Raw genomic sequence first — 20,820 nt, forward strand, 5'->3', positions numbered from 1 at the left:
AGCAGCTCTGCTTGCAGAGCATTAAGAGAAGTAAAAAGAAAGAAAAACAATCATCTTCGATTGGCAAACTATTTACATCGTTTGGTAATATAAGAAAATAATATATACAGGACTGATATCAATAGCAATATTTGTTGCCATAATAATCAAACACATTTTGAATATGGGGAAGCAATAAAGAGGAGAGGAGTGAGTGGGTTAATTCTATCATACAACAAAGAGATTCTGTTGTAAGAACCACATTGAATCCACCTGCATTCTAAGCTAAATTATCTCTACAGCTGCTGTAAATTTCATTAGCGTGAGCTGCAGGCACATAAACTGCATCTACCAGTGTGCTGTGTCTCCGCCCGTACAATGCATAAACAACCATTCCGATTAGGAGCCAGATAGAAACACGGGCCCAGGTGACACCCCTGAAAGCTCAGACACAGATTAGACAAGGTTAGAACAGAAAATGAAAACTAAAACATGGAGTAGAAATACAGTTTAAAGATGAAAAAAATTCCATGCCCTGAACAAAAATGTGTATTCAAACGAATTCTAAAACATGCAAAAATAACTAACAATAACTTTTGAAGAGCAAGAACAGAGTGCAGATTGGTTACCCAAAAGTTCTGAATTAAGACTCACCCGAGATTAACCAGCAGGTATAGGTTGATGAGAATGCAGATAATTGGAAGGAGAGGAACAAATGGACAAATAAAACCTGAAAATGATGTTATTACTTAACATTAATTATAAACAACATTTAAAATACTTTTCATAAGCCAACGATAATAGTAATGGATAAGCATCTTCCGAGGATACTAGATTGGTGCATAATATACAAAATTAAGTTAAAATGAAAAATATGCTTACATTTAGGTACAATACATGGGCGGATTAAAGAGTTCATTTTACTTAAATCTCATTTTACGTTTACAGATATCGTTGAAAATGTGGCATTATAGCTCATGTGATTAGCACATCTCAACAGAGAATTCTTTGCATTCGTAGTATTATGTCTAAAAAACAAGTGATGTCACAGCATGAAGCCAATTTGAAGGAAATAAGTTAAGAATCCTTTAACTAGGCACATACGACCAAAGGTCTGAACATGTAAAAAGAACTTGCAACATTAAATTTCTTATAAAGAACTGCTCCGAGTTTTTGCACATGACATTACCGGTACATGAGTTGAGATATTTTGAAATCTAACCACCTAGAAAGTCTTCCAAGATAGATAAAGTTATTGAATTGGAAGTAATACAAGCTAAAGAAGCACATACCTCCAGAATGCCCAAAGCTGTGCCTAGCATCATCTTGTTCGATACATGTAAGCACACCCAAACCAAACAGAAGTAGTAGACCACCAACACCACACAATGTAAAGCGAAAAGGCCTGATGGAGAGGAGATCCAAAAAAATATCAATATTATATCTTGAAAGAAAAGTAAAGCTAAATACTGTAGCCATCAATCCACGGCAACAAATGAGTCCTCTCACATCAAATGAGCACCACTTTTAATGTACAAATTTTACTAGAAAAACGTTTGTAAAAAAATGATAAATAGAGATCCTAAACCAACCTAGGTAGGCTCAAATCTGTAGCTGCATAAGTAAGAATAAATGCCCCTATGCATGTAAATGCTATGGTCCAACCAGCAATTTTTCTTCTCTTCTCCTTCAGGAAATCTGAAAAAATTAAAAGATATAAGAGGATCAGAATAGCAGAATCATAATGGTAAAGCAAGAATAGGTAAGTATTGCTAAAAAGGCTTAAAAAATTTCTATGAATTAAATTTAGGACAAGAAAAAGAGCTATTGTTCAATACCATCAGCAATCACTCCATAATAATATAATCTAAAGCAGCTCAAAACGGTAGAATGTTTTATCACAATGAACAAAGAAATTTCTCTTACAAAAGCCTATAATTTTTGTATAATAATCTTCCAAATGCTAATTTTCAAAATTGGCTAGCTTAACCCCATATTTTAGTAGATACAGTATGAACATAGCATATGCAAAATAATCAAGCATTTCATAAATAGCCACTGATATCTTATATGCGCACATGGATTGGGGAAGGAGGTGAGTCTACATTCGACAAGGGTCTTCATATTTTAATTTCAGTAAATTTCAAACTGAAGTATGAATCTTGCAAGGAACTTACAATTGCCTTTGGCTACTTGTTTTACAAGTTTAGAATATTCAACTGTAGCTTTCTTCTTGCCTAACAAAGGCAAAGTGCTTGAAGTACAAGCACTAACCTCGGACCTATCACTCTTAATATCCTTACTACTTGCACTGTACTGCAATGACATGGAATCAATTCTATCCTGAAGAGAGGATGGTACTGGCACCTCATCTGGTGGGACATATCTCAGTATCAATACAGAAATTGCTACCATGGTGAAAGCAAGAAGTGTGCCGACACTAACCTGCACAAAAATGCCACAAATTAAGAGCCTTTATCAACATTGCATTAAAATAGATTATAATGCCAAGGGAACAGTAACTTGAGTTGCAACATAAAAACACAGTTTAAACCTCACTTTTTTGAAGATAAGAACTTAAATCCTCAGTTTTCAAAACTTCGACATGTTAATCCGAGACTGGAAACAGGAAGAAGAATTTTATCATTGAAATGTACAACTCTGTATTTCTGGACTATTTAAAGATGCAAGAGCTTCTTGAGTATCTTATATCAACAAATACCCTAAAACCAATATCCAAGTATATGTCAAGTTACTTGAGGCGTTACCATGCAATCTATAAGGCCGATTGAAGAACACAGATATTTCAATCAAGAGCAGTCACATTTGGTAGTATTATTTCATGTATATGCTAATGCCTGTTCTCACAAATTGCAAAGCAACTAATCCCAGCACTATAAGATTGTGAAAGCTAGTAGTAGCTGTGATTCACCATTGGCAGGCCAGACAGAATATAAACATCGTCCAAAGTAAAGTAGCAATTTCTTAACATCCTATTCTAAAAAGTAAAGGAATGATGTTTAAGATTTCCTTTAGGACAACGATGGTAACACAAATAAGGAGAAATGAGATGTCCACTCTGGTATGGTTATTTGTGCAAGCAGTAAAGTATCTTCCTTATTATGCATAGGATGGTTTCACAATTACGAACAATTAACAATTATTTACTCACATATCTATTAATATCTTTTCCAGATGTCAACTTGACTGAGGTTTCTGACCTTACTATAAGCAAGCTGTATTTCCTTTCCTTTTTTTTCATTTCTTTTAATGGTTATTGGACTGTTGTAGCGCTAGTTCGATTCAGGAGAATGGATGAGAACCTCGAAGTGAACAGGAAAAATGTATAACTTATTTCATGTGCAGGAGCCTACCCTTTCCCAGTCTTGTAAACATAACAGGGACAGGGCAGCATCTCCTAGTAAGCAGGATTGGTAAGGCCTGGCCAACCATTATCCATCTATACCATTCAGTATTCAAAATGAGTTAATATGACCTCCTGAACCAATTCACACGTGAAAGGCCACTTCAATAGTCAAATCAATATAGAAAAGGGATTTAAATATTTATCACCCCCAATCATATGGAAAGAAAATTCAAACTAAAAGGAAGAAAGAACATTTACCATTCCAGCCAACTCGTCAACCTCCATACAGAAGGCCAGTATTGCAGCACCAACACCTGTTGTCAATGTGCTCTTTATAGGAACTTGAGTACTTCTATTAACTTCTGAAAAGAACGATGGCAGTAATCCATCTCTGGCCATTGCCATTAATATTCGCGGCTGTAAAGAACAAAAAATGAGGAACATTGAGCATCATAACTCACAAATAACCAGATCCTTACAAATTGATAATGCAATTCAACCATTAAATGTAATGAGGCTCATATTTGATTTATCTTGCAAAGCAATCATTAAAAAATAAAAAATAAAAACAAAAAAAGAGAGAGAGACAGACGGGGTTTTCCTTCCCTAGACAATGTTTAATAATAACAAAGAAAAAAATTTCTTTTATGTTAAATTAATTATCAACTAAAACATAGCATTCTAGAATCTGTTTGAAATATTCTTTAAGCCCTATAGTTTTCCATATGGTTCTCAGGTAATACCACCATTACAGAGCCCTTCACCAGCTTCCATATCATGTTTTTCCTCTTGCACATAGCATCTTCAGCTCAATTTATCACAAAAACATCAAAAGAATGATCTGAGATGCCACTATTTTTAATTGCTATTATTTTCTAAAGCTCAGAAGATACAGAAGGAAAGAAAAATATATACTTGTATAGAGAAAATTAACTCATCCTTCTCAAATGGAATTGGGGGAAAAAATATTAGTAAAGCAGAAATTTAATTCAAGTCCCTCTTAGAAAACAGGAATACTAAGGAAGTGTACAAGGTTCAACAATAGAATAGATCATCTTGAAAGAATACACAGAGACAATATAATTTGTTAAATTGAATTATGATATAGGAAGAGGGGAGTTTATTTCATCACCTGAGGAAGAAGCGAGCCCATCAATGTTGAACAAAGCGCCATAACAGCTCCAGCAGTTATTATGTACCTGGAATTAAAAGCAACTAAATAATCCTTCAATGGAAAGGTTCAACTTATTTTCATAATGTTTAAGGGAATAAAAATTAGCACATTCAACATTTTGAGCCAAAGAAGATACTTACGCTGCCCAATGCATCCCATGTTCAGCAAATGCAGAGGAGATTGGAGTGTCAGGATCCATTGAATAATACGGTACTAGACCAACAATAACAACTGAAACCAACATATATAAAGAACAACAAATAGACAGAGAAAGCCCTATGCCCATAGGCAAATCTCGTTGAGGGTTCTTCACCTGTCAGATAATTAGCATAAACATAAATACTGGCAATAGATAAGGAAATGGATTTAAAAATGAATTACTAATATAATAATAGTAAGAGTATACCTCCTCTGCAGTGCTAGCAACTGAATCAAACCCAATGTAAGCAAAAAAGACAGTTGCAGAGCCTGCAAGCATCCCATCAACTCCGAAGGCAAAATACCTATCAGTAAATTGAGTTTATTAGCCTCTACACACTTACAAATCACAAAATTGAGTTAACATATACCCCTGAATGATCATTACCCAGTGGGAAGTCCATATCCTGCCCATCCAGTCTTGAAGCCCAGATAAGTACCAGCTATTATGACAAACACCAAAGAACACATATTCACAGTGGTGACTATAGCTTGTACCAAGATACTCTGAAAAAGTGATATTTTTATGGCGTTAATTGCATGCAAGAAACACTATAACCATAAAAAAGTGACAGAAAATAATTGATGAAGATGAATGGAAATTACCTCCTTGATTCCCACACACAAGAGCCCAGTAACAATAAATACCAGAAATGCAGCACATGGGTCAACCACAATATCAAGCCCTGGAATATGCTGACGTGCTAGAAAAACAGGAAGAGAATCCTGACCTCCAAAAAGCAATGCCTTGATAATTTAACAGAAAAGAAAAAAGAAAAAAAAAATCCAGATAAGAAGATAAATAGAAAGGCAAACTAAATTTCAAGGAAGACAAGCTCACCACTACCAACATAACACCCTGATAATGACAATACAAGGAACATAAGGCCAGAAGGGAATATTACAGATGGAGAAGAAGAAAATCCATTGACTAATAAATATTAACTCAGATAACCATATTATTAAATAGAGCAACTATTCTGATTCAAATAGCCATATCTTAACAAAAGAAATGTCAACAACTTAGGTTTTGTTCTCTTTTTTTTTTTTTTTACAGCTCAGTAAGATTGAGGATACAATCCAATCCAGTCTCAACTATTTAACTCTTGGTATAATACCCAAAGCATAATAAAATGAATTTCAAGATAGAATAACATCACTTAAGAATCAGAAACTCTTATAAACTCGAGAGGCCTAACTAATTAAAAGAGGTCAAACCTAGTGAAATTCAGCATGAATACTAAGAAGCAAAGAATTAGATTGTCAATATGAGTTAATAATGCAACATTTTACTGCAAAAGTCAATTAAATAAAAACTAACACCTCCAGATATGAGTTTCAATGTCCCTGTCACTTAAGAATATGCACAAAATTACTAATGTGTTTATTTCTACTTGGTAGTTGATACGAGAAATGATAGACTTACCAATTTTACAATTAGCATCCTTCAAACATTAAACCAACAAAAGATATGACTACTTAATTACATAATGCTAAAACATAAAATATAATTAATTAAACCTTGCATATAAAGGATACCAGCCATGTTCACATGCACCTTAATGACCAAATCACCGTTAGATATAGGCTTATTAAATCTAAGCCTTAGGATACTTTGCATCTCCATCCTGAGATTTTAATAAGCCTGGATCTAACGGTGAATGACCAAATAGTACATGGTCATTAAGGTGCATGTGATCAAAACCGGTTACTCTACACAGGAAAAGAAGAAGTTTAGGGTAGAGAAAATCACTAACTAGATTTGGGGATATGCCACGAGCAACTGCTGATCCACCAATTGTGTATTCCAATATTAGAGCCCAGCCAATCAACCATGCAACACTTCACATTGATATTGGTAGAGTAATTTAGTAGGATAATACAAATGCTAACAAAAATAACACTGAGTTCATTTTCTGAACAAATGACATTAAACTATAACTGTATCACCATCAAACTACAGTACAGTGGATCAATTGATTGAATTAAAAATAAATGATGTATTAATAAGCAACTCTCCTATTCCCATGTCGGGATTAGGTGAAGAACACATGATAAACAACCAAATATTTATTTTTTCTTTCCAATGAAGAGATAACATGAGCTCACCCTTCTCCAACGCATATATAGGAATAATGATAGGCACTGCCAGCAGATGGACATCGACTTGCAAGCTCTGCATAGCAAAAGGCAGAGAGAGCAGCAGCAATTCCAGCTATTAAGAAAGAAATCGTGAGAGCTGGACCAGCATGCTCTCTAGCGACTGTTCCGACGAGAATATAAACTCCAGCTCCGATTGTTGAACCAACTCCTATGAAAGGGAAGCAATCAAGGATTCAGAGGTCATTGAAAGAAGAAAACTCGAACATAAATCACCAATTCAAAGTAACAGGCAGATATTGAGAGAGAAAGACAGTATAAATACGAAGAAATGTGCGAAATAGCAATTAAGAACTTAGCAGGTGAAAAATAACATGAAAATAATGTACAGAGAGGAAACAGAAATTAGAACTATCCAAAAAAACATATCAAGCTCTCGGCCATCATCATCAACTAAAGTTAAAAAGCACAAAAAGCGCAGAAAAGAAAATTCAAAAAATCAATTTCGGTGGATGGTAAGAAGTAGAAGAAATACCAATAGCAATAAGGTGAGCAACAGACAACTCCTTGGCTAACTGATGGTGAGAATTAGCTTTGGAAAGCTCAGAATCAACCTGTTTTCTCCTCACCAAACTCTTAAAGCAACCTCCAACAACACCAAACCCACCTTCCTTTGGTAAATCAACAAGAAAACCCATCAAACTCCTCCCTCAAGATCCAATAACAATCAATCTAGAAGACCCGGGCAATGAAATTTCTCTATTGCTATATCATAATTAATCAAACTAGAACAAAAAATTAAACAATTTACAAACCAAAAACTTGTAAAAACAAAAGACAGCAACTGTAAAATCCTAAGCCAAATCTGCCCGCCTTTGGAGAGATAAGAAGTAAAGCCCCCAAAATCCTTGAGTAAGATTCCAAAAGGGAAGCGGGCAGAATGTGGTTACAGAGAAATTCTCTGGTTATTGATAGAGCGAAAAGGGAAAACTATGATACAAGGCAAGGAATAAAAATGGAGTTTGTTTTATATATAAGGCAAATGGATTTGGTGTGTGTTGCCCAATGCTGGGAGAGCGCGTGGGGAGGTTGGAATCTTTGGATTGGGATTTCGTCCATGAATTGATATCTCAGCACCACTGGATTCCATTGGGTCCCACCACTTCGAATTATTATAATTTAAGAAAAAGTGCTCTACACAAAATGATTGCATTATTAAATTGCAAAAATACAAAATTCTCTTACGTGCTTTTGTTCAAATGACTGAAAAATAGATAATTAATTGGCTTAATATATTATTGGCCCTTAACTTGTAAAAAAGGTTAATTCGCTCCCTGGATTTTTTAAATGTTCTGACACTTCTTTAAATTTGTATGAAATATTTAATTAGGTGTTATTTTATAAAATTGAAAATTAAATGCTAAAAAAATAAGTATTGAATTTTAAGTGCGGAATATTATAAGTGTTGAACATATTATACGATTTAGTTTTAATAAAAATATATTGTTTAATTTAAAATATTAAGTTAAATATTTTGATTTATCAAAATAAATGGTTTTTCACTTAATTAACTAATTTAATTGGTAGAAGAACAACCGTTATCAAACACACTTAAATTAAATAAGTGTTTAATATTTTAATTTAAGTAATTAAGTGGTTTATCAAAAAAGGCTTTAGTCTTTTAAATTTATATAAAATATAATCAATCAATCACTTAGTTATAAAAAATAATTTAAATATAAAAGATATATATGCATCTTAAAAATGTAAAATGACCAAAATTAAAGTATGCAATTCTAATGTTAGAGAAAAAAAAAGTTTTATAATTGAATAAATAAAAACTTCATTTTTTAAATATATTTTAATCTATTTTGTGAGTTATATAATAACATTTGAAATATATGCAATATATCTCCTACATTTAATTTATAACTAATTGATTAATTAATTATATTTTACGTTATTTTAAAGAGCTAAGTGAATATTTTAAATAAGTTTAGAACTATCGGTTAAAAATTTACGACTTATCAATTTTTTTTTTTACAAGTTGAAGATTGGTAAATGATGTATTACACCTAATTTATTTTTAGCTATTTTTGAGGAAATTTTTTAGCTATATTAAGTGGGTGTTTGTTAAAGTCCTTTTAAACCTCCTTTTGCGTTTAAGTCCTAAACAGGAGAATACTCAGTGTTTGGTTAGGAATGAAATACAACTGCCTATTGCTGTTTCATAAGGAAAACACTGCCTTTTCCATCAGGAGCACGCCGCTGCTTTTCTAGTCTCCTTCTACGTTTCGATTTTTTCTCTCTTAAATACCCTCCATCAAATCTAATCAAATCCAAGAACGTTGAACTGGGTTTTTTCCATCGCTCGCTGGACTGGTTTTTTTCCATCGCTCGCTGGACTGGGTTTTCTTCTCTGCGGATTTTTCTTCCCTCACGGCAATTTTCAACAGGTTAGTTTTCAATTTTTTTGAACAATTCAATACGGTACTATTCAAAAGAAACGAATCAAAAGTTTTGTTTGTTGATGGGCTCCCTATTGATTGCACCAGAAGAGAAGTAGGCCGTATCCTCATTCTAGTTAGAAGTATTTCCAGTCTGTTTAGACATTCTGATGCATTTGATTATAATTGCTTTTAAGTTACAATGCTTGCTAATGTTATGCTTAGCTAGAATGCTTGAAAATAATATTATTATTTCTATATTTCCTTGATTTATAACCAAAGAAGAACAACAGAACATAAATTACCCATCAATTTCCACTGCCAAACTTGATAAAACCTTCACCATAAAAAGAACAGTGACAAATGTTGGACCTCTAAATTGAACTTATATTACCAAAATTAAAGCCCCAAAAGGATTATTTGTGAAGGTTTTACCAAAGAAACTTTTCTTTGAAGAAAAATTATCAAAATTACCTTTCAAGGTTAAGTTTAATGGTAAAATGGCTAAACATAGGTACAATTTTGGGTCAGTTACTTGGTTTGATGGTAAACATTTTGTTGTTTAATGTTACTGTCAATGTTGAGAATTGAGCCCTGAGTTCAACCGTTGAATTGAAGAGTTTATAGGCTTAGGCCCAGTTCAGTTTGATGGAACCACAAGGAAGTCTACACGAACAGTGGGAAAAGCAGCCTTTGAATAAGATATGCTTTGCTTGTTAGCCTTTCACAAACCTGATAGGTAGGCATATGGTAACTTTGAGTCAAAATCAACTTATCTTATTGCTGCTAATCAAATACAAAGGGATAAGCCCAATGGTGATAATAACTTTTTTTTTGGAGGCCAAAACACAAAGAAAAAGGCAGATAATTAAAGATTATGGCTTTAGATGATTATGAGTTGAGTTTGATTCTCTTATTTTAGTTGTGGTTTTAGGAAAACTTTGCCTATTGCTGTTATTTTAGTTTCTTACTTGAAAATAGTTGGGATAATGTTATTTTCATGTCTCCTGCAATTTTCATGTATTTTTTATGGTAAATAACAGGAGTTGAAGATTAAGGGATTATCTACACTTGAATATTTCCTTTTCTGATATATCCTCTAAATATTTATGATCTCTTTTGAGTTTAGGCTATGATTGTAAGAAATTAGGCGAGCCATAGATACTACCACAACAACCGATATTGTGATGTGCCGTCTATTCCCCACCACCCTGAAAGGCATCGCCTCTTATTGGTATGAGTCTCTAGACACCATGACCATCACTAGCTTTAAGCAAATATCTAAACTCTTTGTCGATCATTTTTGTTGTTGGGACGAAGTCCCAACTTCCCGATATTCTATAAAGTTGGGACTTTTGTCCCCAACCTTATTAAAATTGGGATTTTTTTGTCCCACTTTAATAAAATTAGGATATAAAGTCTCAATTTTATTAAAGTTGTGATATAGTCCAATCTTAACCACTGAAATAATACCCATATCCACGTATCATTTCGTATTTTTTGAATTGTACGTTGATTTTATAAAATTTTATGGAATCACCTAAAAATACACAATAATTATTTAGAAGTGTAAAATGATGAAAATTTTACATGAAATTATTATTATTTCTACAGAAATGATATGAAATAAATATAAATAAAATATGAAAAAGCTATATATTACGACGATAACAATATCCCCAAACTTAAATTTTGCTTGTCCTCAAGCAAAGAAAAGTTGAAAAGAACATTATATCATCGAATAAGTTAATATAAGGACATGAATTATTTTAATAAAAAATAAAACAAAATTCTATATTCAAATCTCGGACTATTCCTTTGAATAAAAATGATTTATTTTTACACTCTTGTTTTTCAAATGGACATTTTTCATTATATTGAATAAAATCAAACCAATTTAAGCACCTTACATGGAAATCATTCTATCACTCAAGTGTTTAGGATAATGTGTGTTTCGCTGAAGTCCGATAAAAACTCTAACTACTAAAAATTTGCAGTGTCATCCAATCTTTACCAAAGCCGGCTGACTACAAACACGATCAAAAGGTCTTTTACGGGTTGTAAAGTTGACTGAAAGTAAATGTATGGAGAAGGGGAAGATTTTTTGGGTAAATAAATTTACGGAGGAATTATTTTAAAATATGTGATAGATTCGCAATAATTTTATCTTTTGCCAATTCAGAATCTATTTTTGTGACATATCTTTTCTTTATTTTTTTTATACACACATAAATATATGTGTGTATATATATATATATCAATTTTAATTTTATTTATATATATATATAGAGAATATGAAATATACAAAAAAAATGGAGAGGTATAATTGTCATATATCGATAGAAGTATTTGTCTGAATTTTGTCTTCACTGTGAATCATCATCTCTTGAAATTAACAAACATATCAGTTACTAATTATCTGTAAATTTAGGAGGAAACAAACTGGTATTTAGGAAGGGAATGTGGTTTGTAACATGGTGAAATGAATGGAATGTCTAGGTTCGAAGAGGTGAGCAATGGAGAATGTGTTTAAGGTGGGCTATTGTTTTGAGTTTGACGATGTGGGGGTAAAACAAAGAATGCTTATGTCATATTGTGTTTTAAGCTAGATGTGTGAGGTTTTGACTGGTATTTGATGCAAATTCTCAAGTTTCGTGTGATTATGGATTACTATTGAAAAAAAAATATAGCATTAGTGAATGTTTAATGTAGGCTCAAAAACTCACTTGAAACGGTTATGTGTGCCAACTAACTCAATTTATTCCTCAAAATGTCAATGTCTATTCGTTAAAGATTGAGTGAAATGAAATTTTTTACGTGTTCAAAATTCGTTTACAAAATTTAAGATTTTTAGATAAAACTTCATCCTATCAACCTTTAACATTACTCTAGATATTTTTTTTTTAATGTTTTGTTGGACTAAAACAAAACTCAGAATGAGGAACATTTGTTACAAACTTAAAATTTTATTTTTATAAATATTTAAACAACTAATAAAAAGAAATAAATAAATAAAATTACAACCTAAAAACATACTAAACCAAACATAAAAATATTTAAAAACTTTCACAAACCACACACAAAGTACAAAAAATTAAAAAAACATAATATAACCAATAAGTACTAAAAGCTAAGTTCCAACTTAGCATCACCTCGCCCAGGTGATGTAATTCACCTGGGCGAGCGAGATGAATTTCCACCTTGACTAGGTGTGATAAAATTGAGTTTTTAATCCCAATTTGTTGCAACACCTCAACGAGGTGTGTAAATACCTTGAAGAGATGCCTGTAAAAATAGCTTAAAATATCCAAAAAAAATTTGTCCTTATGCGGTTTGAATTTTTGACTCAGGAAAAAAGGCTTTCCGTGTATAATTGTCGTAACCCTATATGCATTTTTTTACTCAGAAGAAAATTTTCGCATGTATAATTCATGTAATCCATAAATGCAGGTTTGGTAGTTGGGGAACATCAGTAGATTTGGCTTTTGGTAGCATATATGACTTCTCACTGTAAAAGGAGGCATTGAGATTCATCCGAAAATACACCAAGCTTAGACTACAAACTTTTTCTCCATCTCTATATAGTTAGTTTACTTATTCTTTTCTTCAAGAATCAGTAGTTTGGTTATATATTGTTATTTATGTTGTAAGAGTGTTGTTGGTACAAGAGTTCAATCCAATAAAAGTGAGTTTGTTAGTTCATCAAAGGAGTTTCGTTCGACGATCGTAACTACGGTTTCTTCTAATCCTTATTTTACTTTTACTATTGTGAAATCTATTATCTATATGTCTAAAGTAAGTTTTAATCTAATTATGGGCTAAAACTTCCTTAATTAATGCTAAAAGCTGATCTTAATTTTAATTAGGGTAAATTTCAAAAAAAAACCCAATGGTTTGGCCGATTTTCAAAAAAACCCTTGTGGTTTGTTAATACAAAAAAAAGGAATGTGGTTTGCGCCGTTACCCGAAAAACGGAAAATGGCTTAACAGTGTTAAAGTGCTGACGTGGCACAGTGGTAAAATTGGAAATTCAATTTTTTTTTATTTTTTTTCCCTCCCTCTCTCCTCTTCTCCTTCTTCTTCTCCTCCCTCCTCCTTCTTCTTCTTCTCTCCTCTTCTTCCTTTTTCTTCCTTCTTCTCTCCTCTTCTTCTCTCCTCCTCCTTCTTCTTCTCCTTCTTCCTTCTTCTTCTTCTCTCCTCCTCCTCCTTCTTCTTCCTTCTTCTTCTTCTTCCTCCTTCTTCTTCTTCCTTCTTTTTTTTCTTTTTTTTTAAGTTTCAGAAATTTTCATATTTTCGAAAATATTTCCGGAAATCTGGAAATTTTCCAGATTTCTGAATTCCAGAAATCTGGAAATTTTCCAGATTTCTGAATTCCAGAAATCTGGAAATTTTCCAGATTTCTGGATTCCAGAAATCTGGAAATCGGAAATAAATAAAAAGAATAGAAGAAAAAAAGAAGAAGAATGAGAAGGAGAGAAGAAGAAGAAGTAGAAGTAGGAGGAGGAAGAAGGAGGAGGAGGAGAAGAGAGGAAAAAAAATAAAAAAAAATTCGAATTTCCAACCTTACCCCTTGCCACGTCAGCAGTTTTAACACCGTTAAGTCATTTTCCATTTTTCGGGTAACGGCAAAACCACAGTCCTTTTTTTTGTATTAACAACCCACAAGGGTTTTTTTAGAAATCGGCCAAACCACAGGGTTTTTTTTTAGAATTTACCATTTTAATTATTTGATAATTACGTTTAACCTAATCAAGCTCTGTTTATCCATTTGAGAACTAATTTATGATTCTTAATGCTTGTTGGAGATGGACCAAATATCAACTCGAATTTAATTGATCATTTATAATCATCGTGATTAAATTGATTAATCGAAACTCATAAATTGGACCTAATGACCATTTAGTGTGGCTTATTGGGTTTCCATGAATCTCAATTTTATTATTTTAGCCGGACCAAGTAAAATAATAAATTGAAGGTTTAGAATTGAGAACTTAATGCTTCTTTGGATTAATTAATTTAGCCAGACCAAGGTAAAATAATTAATCGAAAGTTGAGAATTAATAAACTCAAAAGGTTTTAATGAGTCTTAAATAATCATTTTAATCAAACCAAGGTAAAATAATCAATAAAGGTTTAGATTTAATAAAACGTAATGCTTCTTTGAATTAATTACTTTAGCCAGACCAAGCTAAAGTAAGTAATCGAAAGTTTAAAACCAATAACTTAAGAACTTATTAGTTAATAAGAACAATCATCATCTCAAAAAGGATATAAACAACTTGAAAAAGGCTAAGTAGGTTAAGTGAAGGTAAAATCTTTAGTTTCTTCCATTATGATTAATTTCTATTCTCAAATTTCTGTAACTTTTATCCATTTGTTAACATAATTTTTTAATTCGGTTATCCAACAAAATCTACCTTTCGATTGTTTAAATAATAGATAGTAAACAAAAAGATTAGTAATTATAATCACCATCCTCGGGGGAACAATACTCTACTTTCACTTTATTACTTGATACACGATTAAGGTGCAATTGACTTCACAAGCACATATACGTAAAATACGCATCACTTGCATCGCATTAGACATACTTTTTCACCACTTTTCCATAGATGCGTTCATCTGTTAGATTGTCTGATCTAACAATGGACTTGTTCTTCGATGCTTCTCCTCAAGGGGGAAGGATTCAGTTTCTTTATCGTTTTGATCACTTGGGGTTACCACCGCATCTTCATAATAATTGGGTTGTAGATGAACATTCTCTGAAAAATAAGGGTTATGTTTCCACAAATGTTCTCTTATTTCCGTATAACAATGACCAAAATGATTTGTATGGAACTGATTAATTTGTTTCACACAACAATTAGATTTATGATCAACATATGATGTTGAAGGACGATCGTCGTCTCAAAATAGATTGTCGACATTCTACTCACTAATATAGCCTATCGAAACATAGCTAGCTATGTAACATTGAACAATAATGTACTAATGTACCAATGGATCCATTTTGCTGCTGTATTAATGGTAATGTAGTGACTCCGATTGTAATCTCTAAAAAATCCTGGTATTTTCAGCGTATTTTGCATAATAGTATTTTTCGTTCATTTCTTAAATCATCGACATTGCTTTGGAAGTCTCATCGAACGTGCCAAAATCGTTGCATAGAAACTATATTTTGGTGCCTAGCGAAAAGTGGAATAAAAATGGTGTTTGGGATAGAAAATGCTTCGAAAGTCTCACCAAGCATGTCAAAATTATTAGGTTAACTAGTAAATTTTAGTGATAGTCAAGTGAGGAAAAAATAAATACGATACAAATAAAAATTATTATAAAAAATACTTTACCGTTCTATTGGACGTGCAAAAAAATTATTAGCAGAATATCCTAATTTCATCTTTAGTTTTGTAGAATTGGTGCGTCCGTGGAAAGTTAATTATGGATTGATTTTAATTCCCAAATGATACACAATTATCACTTGTATAAATTAATCCATAAATCATAGATGATAGTTTTACAACACGTGAAAAGATATAATTAAATTGAGTTTGCAATCAATTCTTATGTTTTTTTATTAAATGGATTGAGAAAAGAAGCCTCGGGATTGTAAAATTGTTTTTAGTAAATAAGTAGATTTCGATGGATGGATTGCTCACTCTTATCTTCTTCTATATTTTATGGATATTGGTCGGTTCTGCATCTCCATCTTCTTCTTCATCTAAAATCTTCCATTTCACATTTTCAAATCTCAATTCTTTATTCAATATCTTTTTTTTTATTTGTCTAGTATATAGTATAAGAATCTAAGAAATAATAGTTGAAGAACTGATAAAATTTTGGAGCACCTAATTCTAATCTATTTGAAATTAGGATAAGACGTAAAAATATCTTAAAGTTTAAAATAGTACAATTTTAATTTTAATGTTGATAGTTAAAAGCAATTTTATCTCTAATATTGATAAGTTGGATCAATTTTAAATATTATTATAAAATATAAATATTTTGTTTTTTATTTTGCACCAATTAATTGAATGTAAATTGATTTTAAAAAAATCATATTTTTTGTGATTTAATAATAGAATTGAAGATTGATATTTTTAAATTCGGTGAAATATTTAAATTTTTTTTTATCCAACTCGTACAAAATACAACATTGTTTTTAATTTTTTCACGTTTAATCATATGTTTGTGATTTGTAATTAATGAATGATAAAATGACGCAAATATGAAGTGTAGATGACAAAATTCATGACCGAGAATACAATTTGATGAATAATTTCTTCAATTGATCCAATTTGTCAACGTTAGGGGTAAAATTGCTCTCAAGTGCCAACATCAAGAGTAAAATTACTCATAGATGTAAACATTGGGGGTATTTTTGCATATTTTCCCTTTAAAATTTTGATTCTAATTCTTAATTTATTATTGGGATAAGGTACAAAAATAGACCTATGGTTTTTGGAGAAGTATCAATTTAGGCTCCACGTACAAAATAACAAATGGTATAAATTTAGGTCTCGATAACGGATTGGACACGTCATTCCTATTACTCCGTTAAGTTCTGATTTCTCCCTCCACACACAATTGACATAACTTAACAGAGTAATATCAATAATGTGTCTCAATCCGTTATCGAGACCTAAATTGGTACCATTTTTTAAATGTTAAGCATATATTGATGTTATTTTATACGTGAATCCTAAATTGATACTTTCCAGAAATTCATAGACTTATTTTGGTACTTTATCCCTTTATTATTTAGTAATATTTATTTATTGAGTTATTCAAAATGCTTATTTTTACTCCCTAACTTATTATTTGTTAACATTTATCGTCTGATTTATCTAAAATTTGTGAAATCTTAATGAGTATGGATGGTTGAGATTTCAGCCATTTTTTTTATATAAATTAAAGGTCATACGTAACCAAATAATAGATCAAGAGGTAATGACTAATATCTTGGATAACAGGAATTTTCACATGCACCTTAATGAGTAAGTGAATTTTCACATGCACCTTAATGAGTAAGTGAATTTGCTATTTGTAGTTTCTGTTTGCTGTTTACTAAATATATTTTATCCGTATTTGGACTTACAAGGCAAAATTTTATTTTTTTTGACAAATAGAAATAAATGGATACTAAATATTACAAAATAATTCTAAATAAATAAAGAGTGCTTTAATCCAATAAAATTCTAGTGATAGATCATAATGAAAAAATCACTGCTATTTATTGCGACAACTAATAAAAAATTTCTACCTATTTACAAATGTTTAGTTAGGGTAACAAAATTACACACTATCAGGGGCGGGCGAATTTAGCCAAGAACTCGAGGGCTTGGACGCCCCTGCTGCCACTCCACTCCTGAATAGTGATAATTTCGGATTGACAGCCCTCTTTAATTTTAGAGTATATTAGTGTATTTATAGTATTATTTTAATATTTTAAAATAGTTGAATTAAGTTAAGATGTACGTTTTATATAAGAGGTTATGATTTGAAATTTCATATATTATTAATTACTTTTTTATCTTTTAAATCCTTTTGAATCAAAATTTTAATTTATGAAAATTATAAGAAATTTATAATTAAAAATTAATGTAGGATTTATAAAATATTAAAAATGTTTACTTCTTTTAAATTGAGCACTTTTAATTTTTAGCCTCTAACATATCAAAACAATGAAGTTTTAGGATAATGGGAACAAAAACAAATTGTCTAGTCCAATGAGATGGACTTTAGAAAATTACCCTCAACTCTCTAGCACTCACCGCAAGGATAAAAGTCAGCCCCACAAGATGTAGATATTTTGCTCCATCAATGCACACGACACGTAATTATAATGTTTGGATTTAGTTGTTTAGGTTATTATTTACTTACTAACTCGAGAATGATATGATATGATACAAATATTTAGAATATTATCACATTCTTTCATACTTTTACATGTTAGATTAATTTTAAAAAGTAATAAAATTACAATTATTACTTACAAATCCAAGATTTTTTTTACATGCTATCATTAATAGAGATAGTAAAATTAGATTCGACTTGTAAACACATTACACAAACCCAACAAAATATTGATAGACTTTTCGATGGCTATAATTAACCTATTAATCTAAGAATGACATAAAATATTTAGAAATATTACCGTATCCTTCTGTATTTTTAAATGTCACCATTGATGTAAATTACATAGTAAAAATGTATATGATCCGAAAACATAACATAAAATCAATACTAATCTGATTAGATTGATACAACTATGAGTCCATGATACATAATTTTTCGAATTGAATAGAATTAACCCATTTGACACTAATTTGATAATTGATGCGATACCAAGAAATTTGTGGTCCATGCATTCGCTTGGTTAAAAGATATGGGAGCTGCTCTTTTAACAAAAGATGAGGGGTTTGAGATTATGTAGGGAAATTGGTAGAGTACAAGAAACCTTGCAATCTTTAAATAGGAAAGAGATATATCCATTTAATAATCTCACACGAAGTGGCTAATTTAGCTGATGAATGGCTATGGGTTGTTTTTTTAGTCTCCCATGAAATTAAGGCATCTCTAATATATATAGTCAATCAAATTATTTTAGAACATTTATGGAGAAATATATTCAACGAATCTATTAATGTCATGTATATATTTTTTCATTACATTAATTTATCTTTCATAGAATAGAATGATATATAAAATAATTCTAATTGGTGGAATGTAAAACCGAGTATCGGAATTTTGTATAGTGGCCCAACTCTTAAGGAAATATTATGGAGAACGCGCTGAAGAATGTTGGTGATGCTGGTAAACTTGATCGGTTTGATGGGACGAATTTCACTCGTTGGAAGGAGACTATGAAAATTTTTCTGATCACTCTGAAATTTTTTTACATTCTGGACATTGATTTGCAATCTATTCCAGAACCGAGTGACAAAGATACTGATGGAATTGTGGCTGAACGTAAGAAGCGAGAAGAAGACGAGGCGCTATGTAGAGGATATATTCTGAACCATCTCTCTGATCGTCTTTATGATTTGTACATTCCTGTACAAAAGGCAAAGGATATATGGATATCTCTGAAGACAAAGTATAATTCAGAAAAGCAAGGGGCATATAAGTTTATCACTATGAAATTTTTTGAATTTACTATGAATGATTCTGCATCTGTACTTGACCAAGTCCATGAATTTCTTATCTTAGCCTCTAAATTTAAGGATCTTACTATAGACATTCCAGAGAAATTACTTGTGGGGGCAATCATAGCCAAATTACCTCCAAGTTGGAATAACTATAGAAAGAAACTGTTGCACACTTCTGAGGATTTTAATTTGGAACAAATTCAGAAGTATTTACGAATTGAAGAGGAAACTCGAATTCGTGATAAGAAACATGATGTTGCTTATAGTTCTAAAGTTAATTATGTCAGTAATAATCAGAAGGGGGGGGGGCAAAAAGAGGAAAGGAAATTATCAGAATAATCCCAACAACAACAAAAAGTTTAAGAAGAATTTGTCTGATGTTGTTTGTTATAATTGTGGTGAAAAATGACACATCAAAAGATTCTGTAAGAACCCCAAGAAGAAGGATATCAAAAATCAGAATAAGAAGGAGAGTGAGGACAAAGCAAATGTTGTTGAACATGTTGACAATAATGAAATTATTGCCATCGTTTCTGAGTTGCAAATTGGTATGATCCAAGAATTGCATATGGCATCTCTTACCATAAGCAATGATTGGTGGTATGATTCTGGTGCAACTACTCATGTTTGCAACAACAACAAAGGACTCTTCAAGACTTATATTGATTCTTCTCCAGACCATGAAGTTTTGTTGGGTGATCATCACTCTTCCAAGGTTCAAGGAACCGGGACTGTTGAAATTCAGTTTACTTCTGGAAAGAAAGTTATTCTCACAAATGTTCTTCATGTTCCTCAAATTAGGAAGAATTTAGTTTCTGGTTTTATGTTATGTAAGAAGGGGTTAAAGGCTGTAATAGAATCTGATAAAATAATTTTGTCTAAGGCTGGAGCATTTGTTGGGAAAGGTTATGTCTGTGATGGAATGTTCAAGTTGTCTATTAATAAAGTTGAGAATTCTGCTTATTTTCTTGTGCATGCAATTGAATGTACTTTTTTTTCATTTGTGGCATAATCGTTTAGCACACACCAATTATAGAACCATGAAATATATGTCTAAAAATGGAATGATATCTTATGGTAATGATCATGAAGATAAATGTGAGGTATGTGTTCAAGCAAAAATGAAAAGGAAACCATTTCCTAAAATTGAAAGAAGTACAGAAATATTAGAACTTATTCATTCTGATATTTGTGAATTTAATGGAAATTTAACTAGAGGAGGTAATAGGTATTTCATAACTTTCATTGATGATAGTTCTCGTTTTACTTATGTTTATTTGTTGAAAACAAAAGACCAAGCATTTGAAATGTTTAAATGTTATAAGGCCATGGTAGAGACACAAAGAATAAGAAAATTAAAATTTTACGCAGTGATAGAGGTAGGGAGTATTTTCCTACGGAATTTTC

The 20,820-nt window shown here is 31.6% G+C and overlaps 1 protein-coding gene across 1 annotated transcript; it reads right to left on the reverse strand.

The window, feature by feature from the left end:
- Positions 1-37: 37 nt before the first annotated feature.
- Positions 38-7,827, reverse strand: LOC136205901 (cationic amino acid transporter 2, vacuolar-like). Its single transcript, XM_065996750.1, has 14 exons — positions 7,354-7,827; positions 6,828-7,029; positions 6,476-6,560; positions 5,325-5,465; positions 5,107-5,225; positions 4,927-5,023; positions 4,661-4,833; positions 4,479-4,545; positions 3,605-3,763; positions 2,157-2,424; positions 1,572-1,677; positions 1,272-1,384; positions 634-709; positions 38-416 (listed from the first exon to the last, which is right to left on the reverse strand). The coding sequence occupies exons 1-14, from the start codon at positions 7,514-7,516 to the stop codon at positions 260-262; spliced, it is 1,926 nt and encodes a 641-aa protein (XP_065852822.1). The 5' UTR covers positions 7,517-7,827; the 3' UTR covers positions 38-259.
- Positions 7,828-20,820: the final 12,993 nt, after the last annotated feature.

This window comes from Euphorbia lathyris, chromosome 9, assembly GCF_963576675.1.
Source record: "Euphorbia lathyris chromosome 9, ddEupLath1.1, whole genome shotgun sequence".
Lineage (NCBI taxonomy): Eukaryota > Viridiplantae > Streptophyta > Magnoliopsida > Malpighiales > Euphorbiaceae > Euphorbia > Euphorbia lathyris.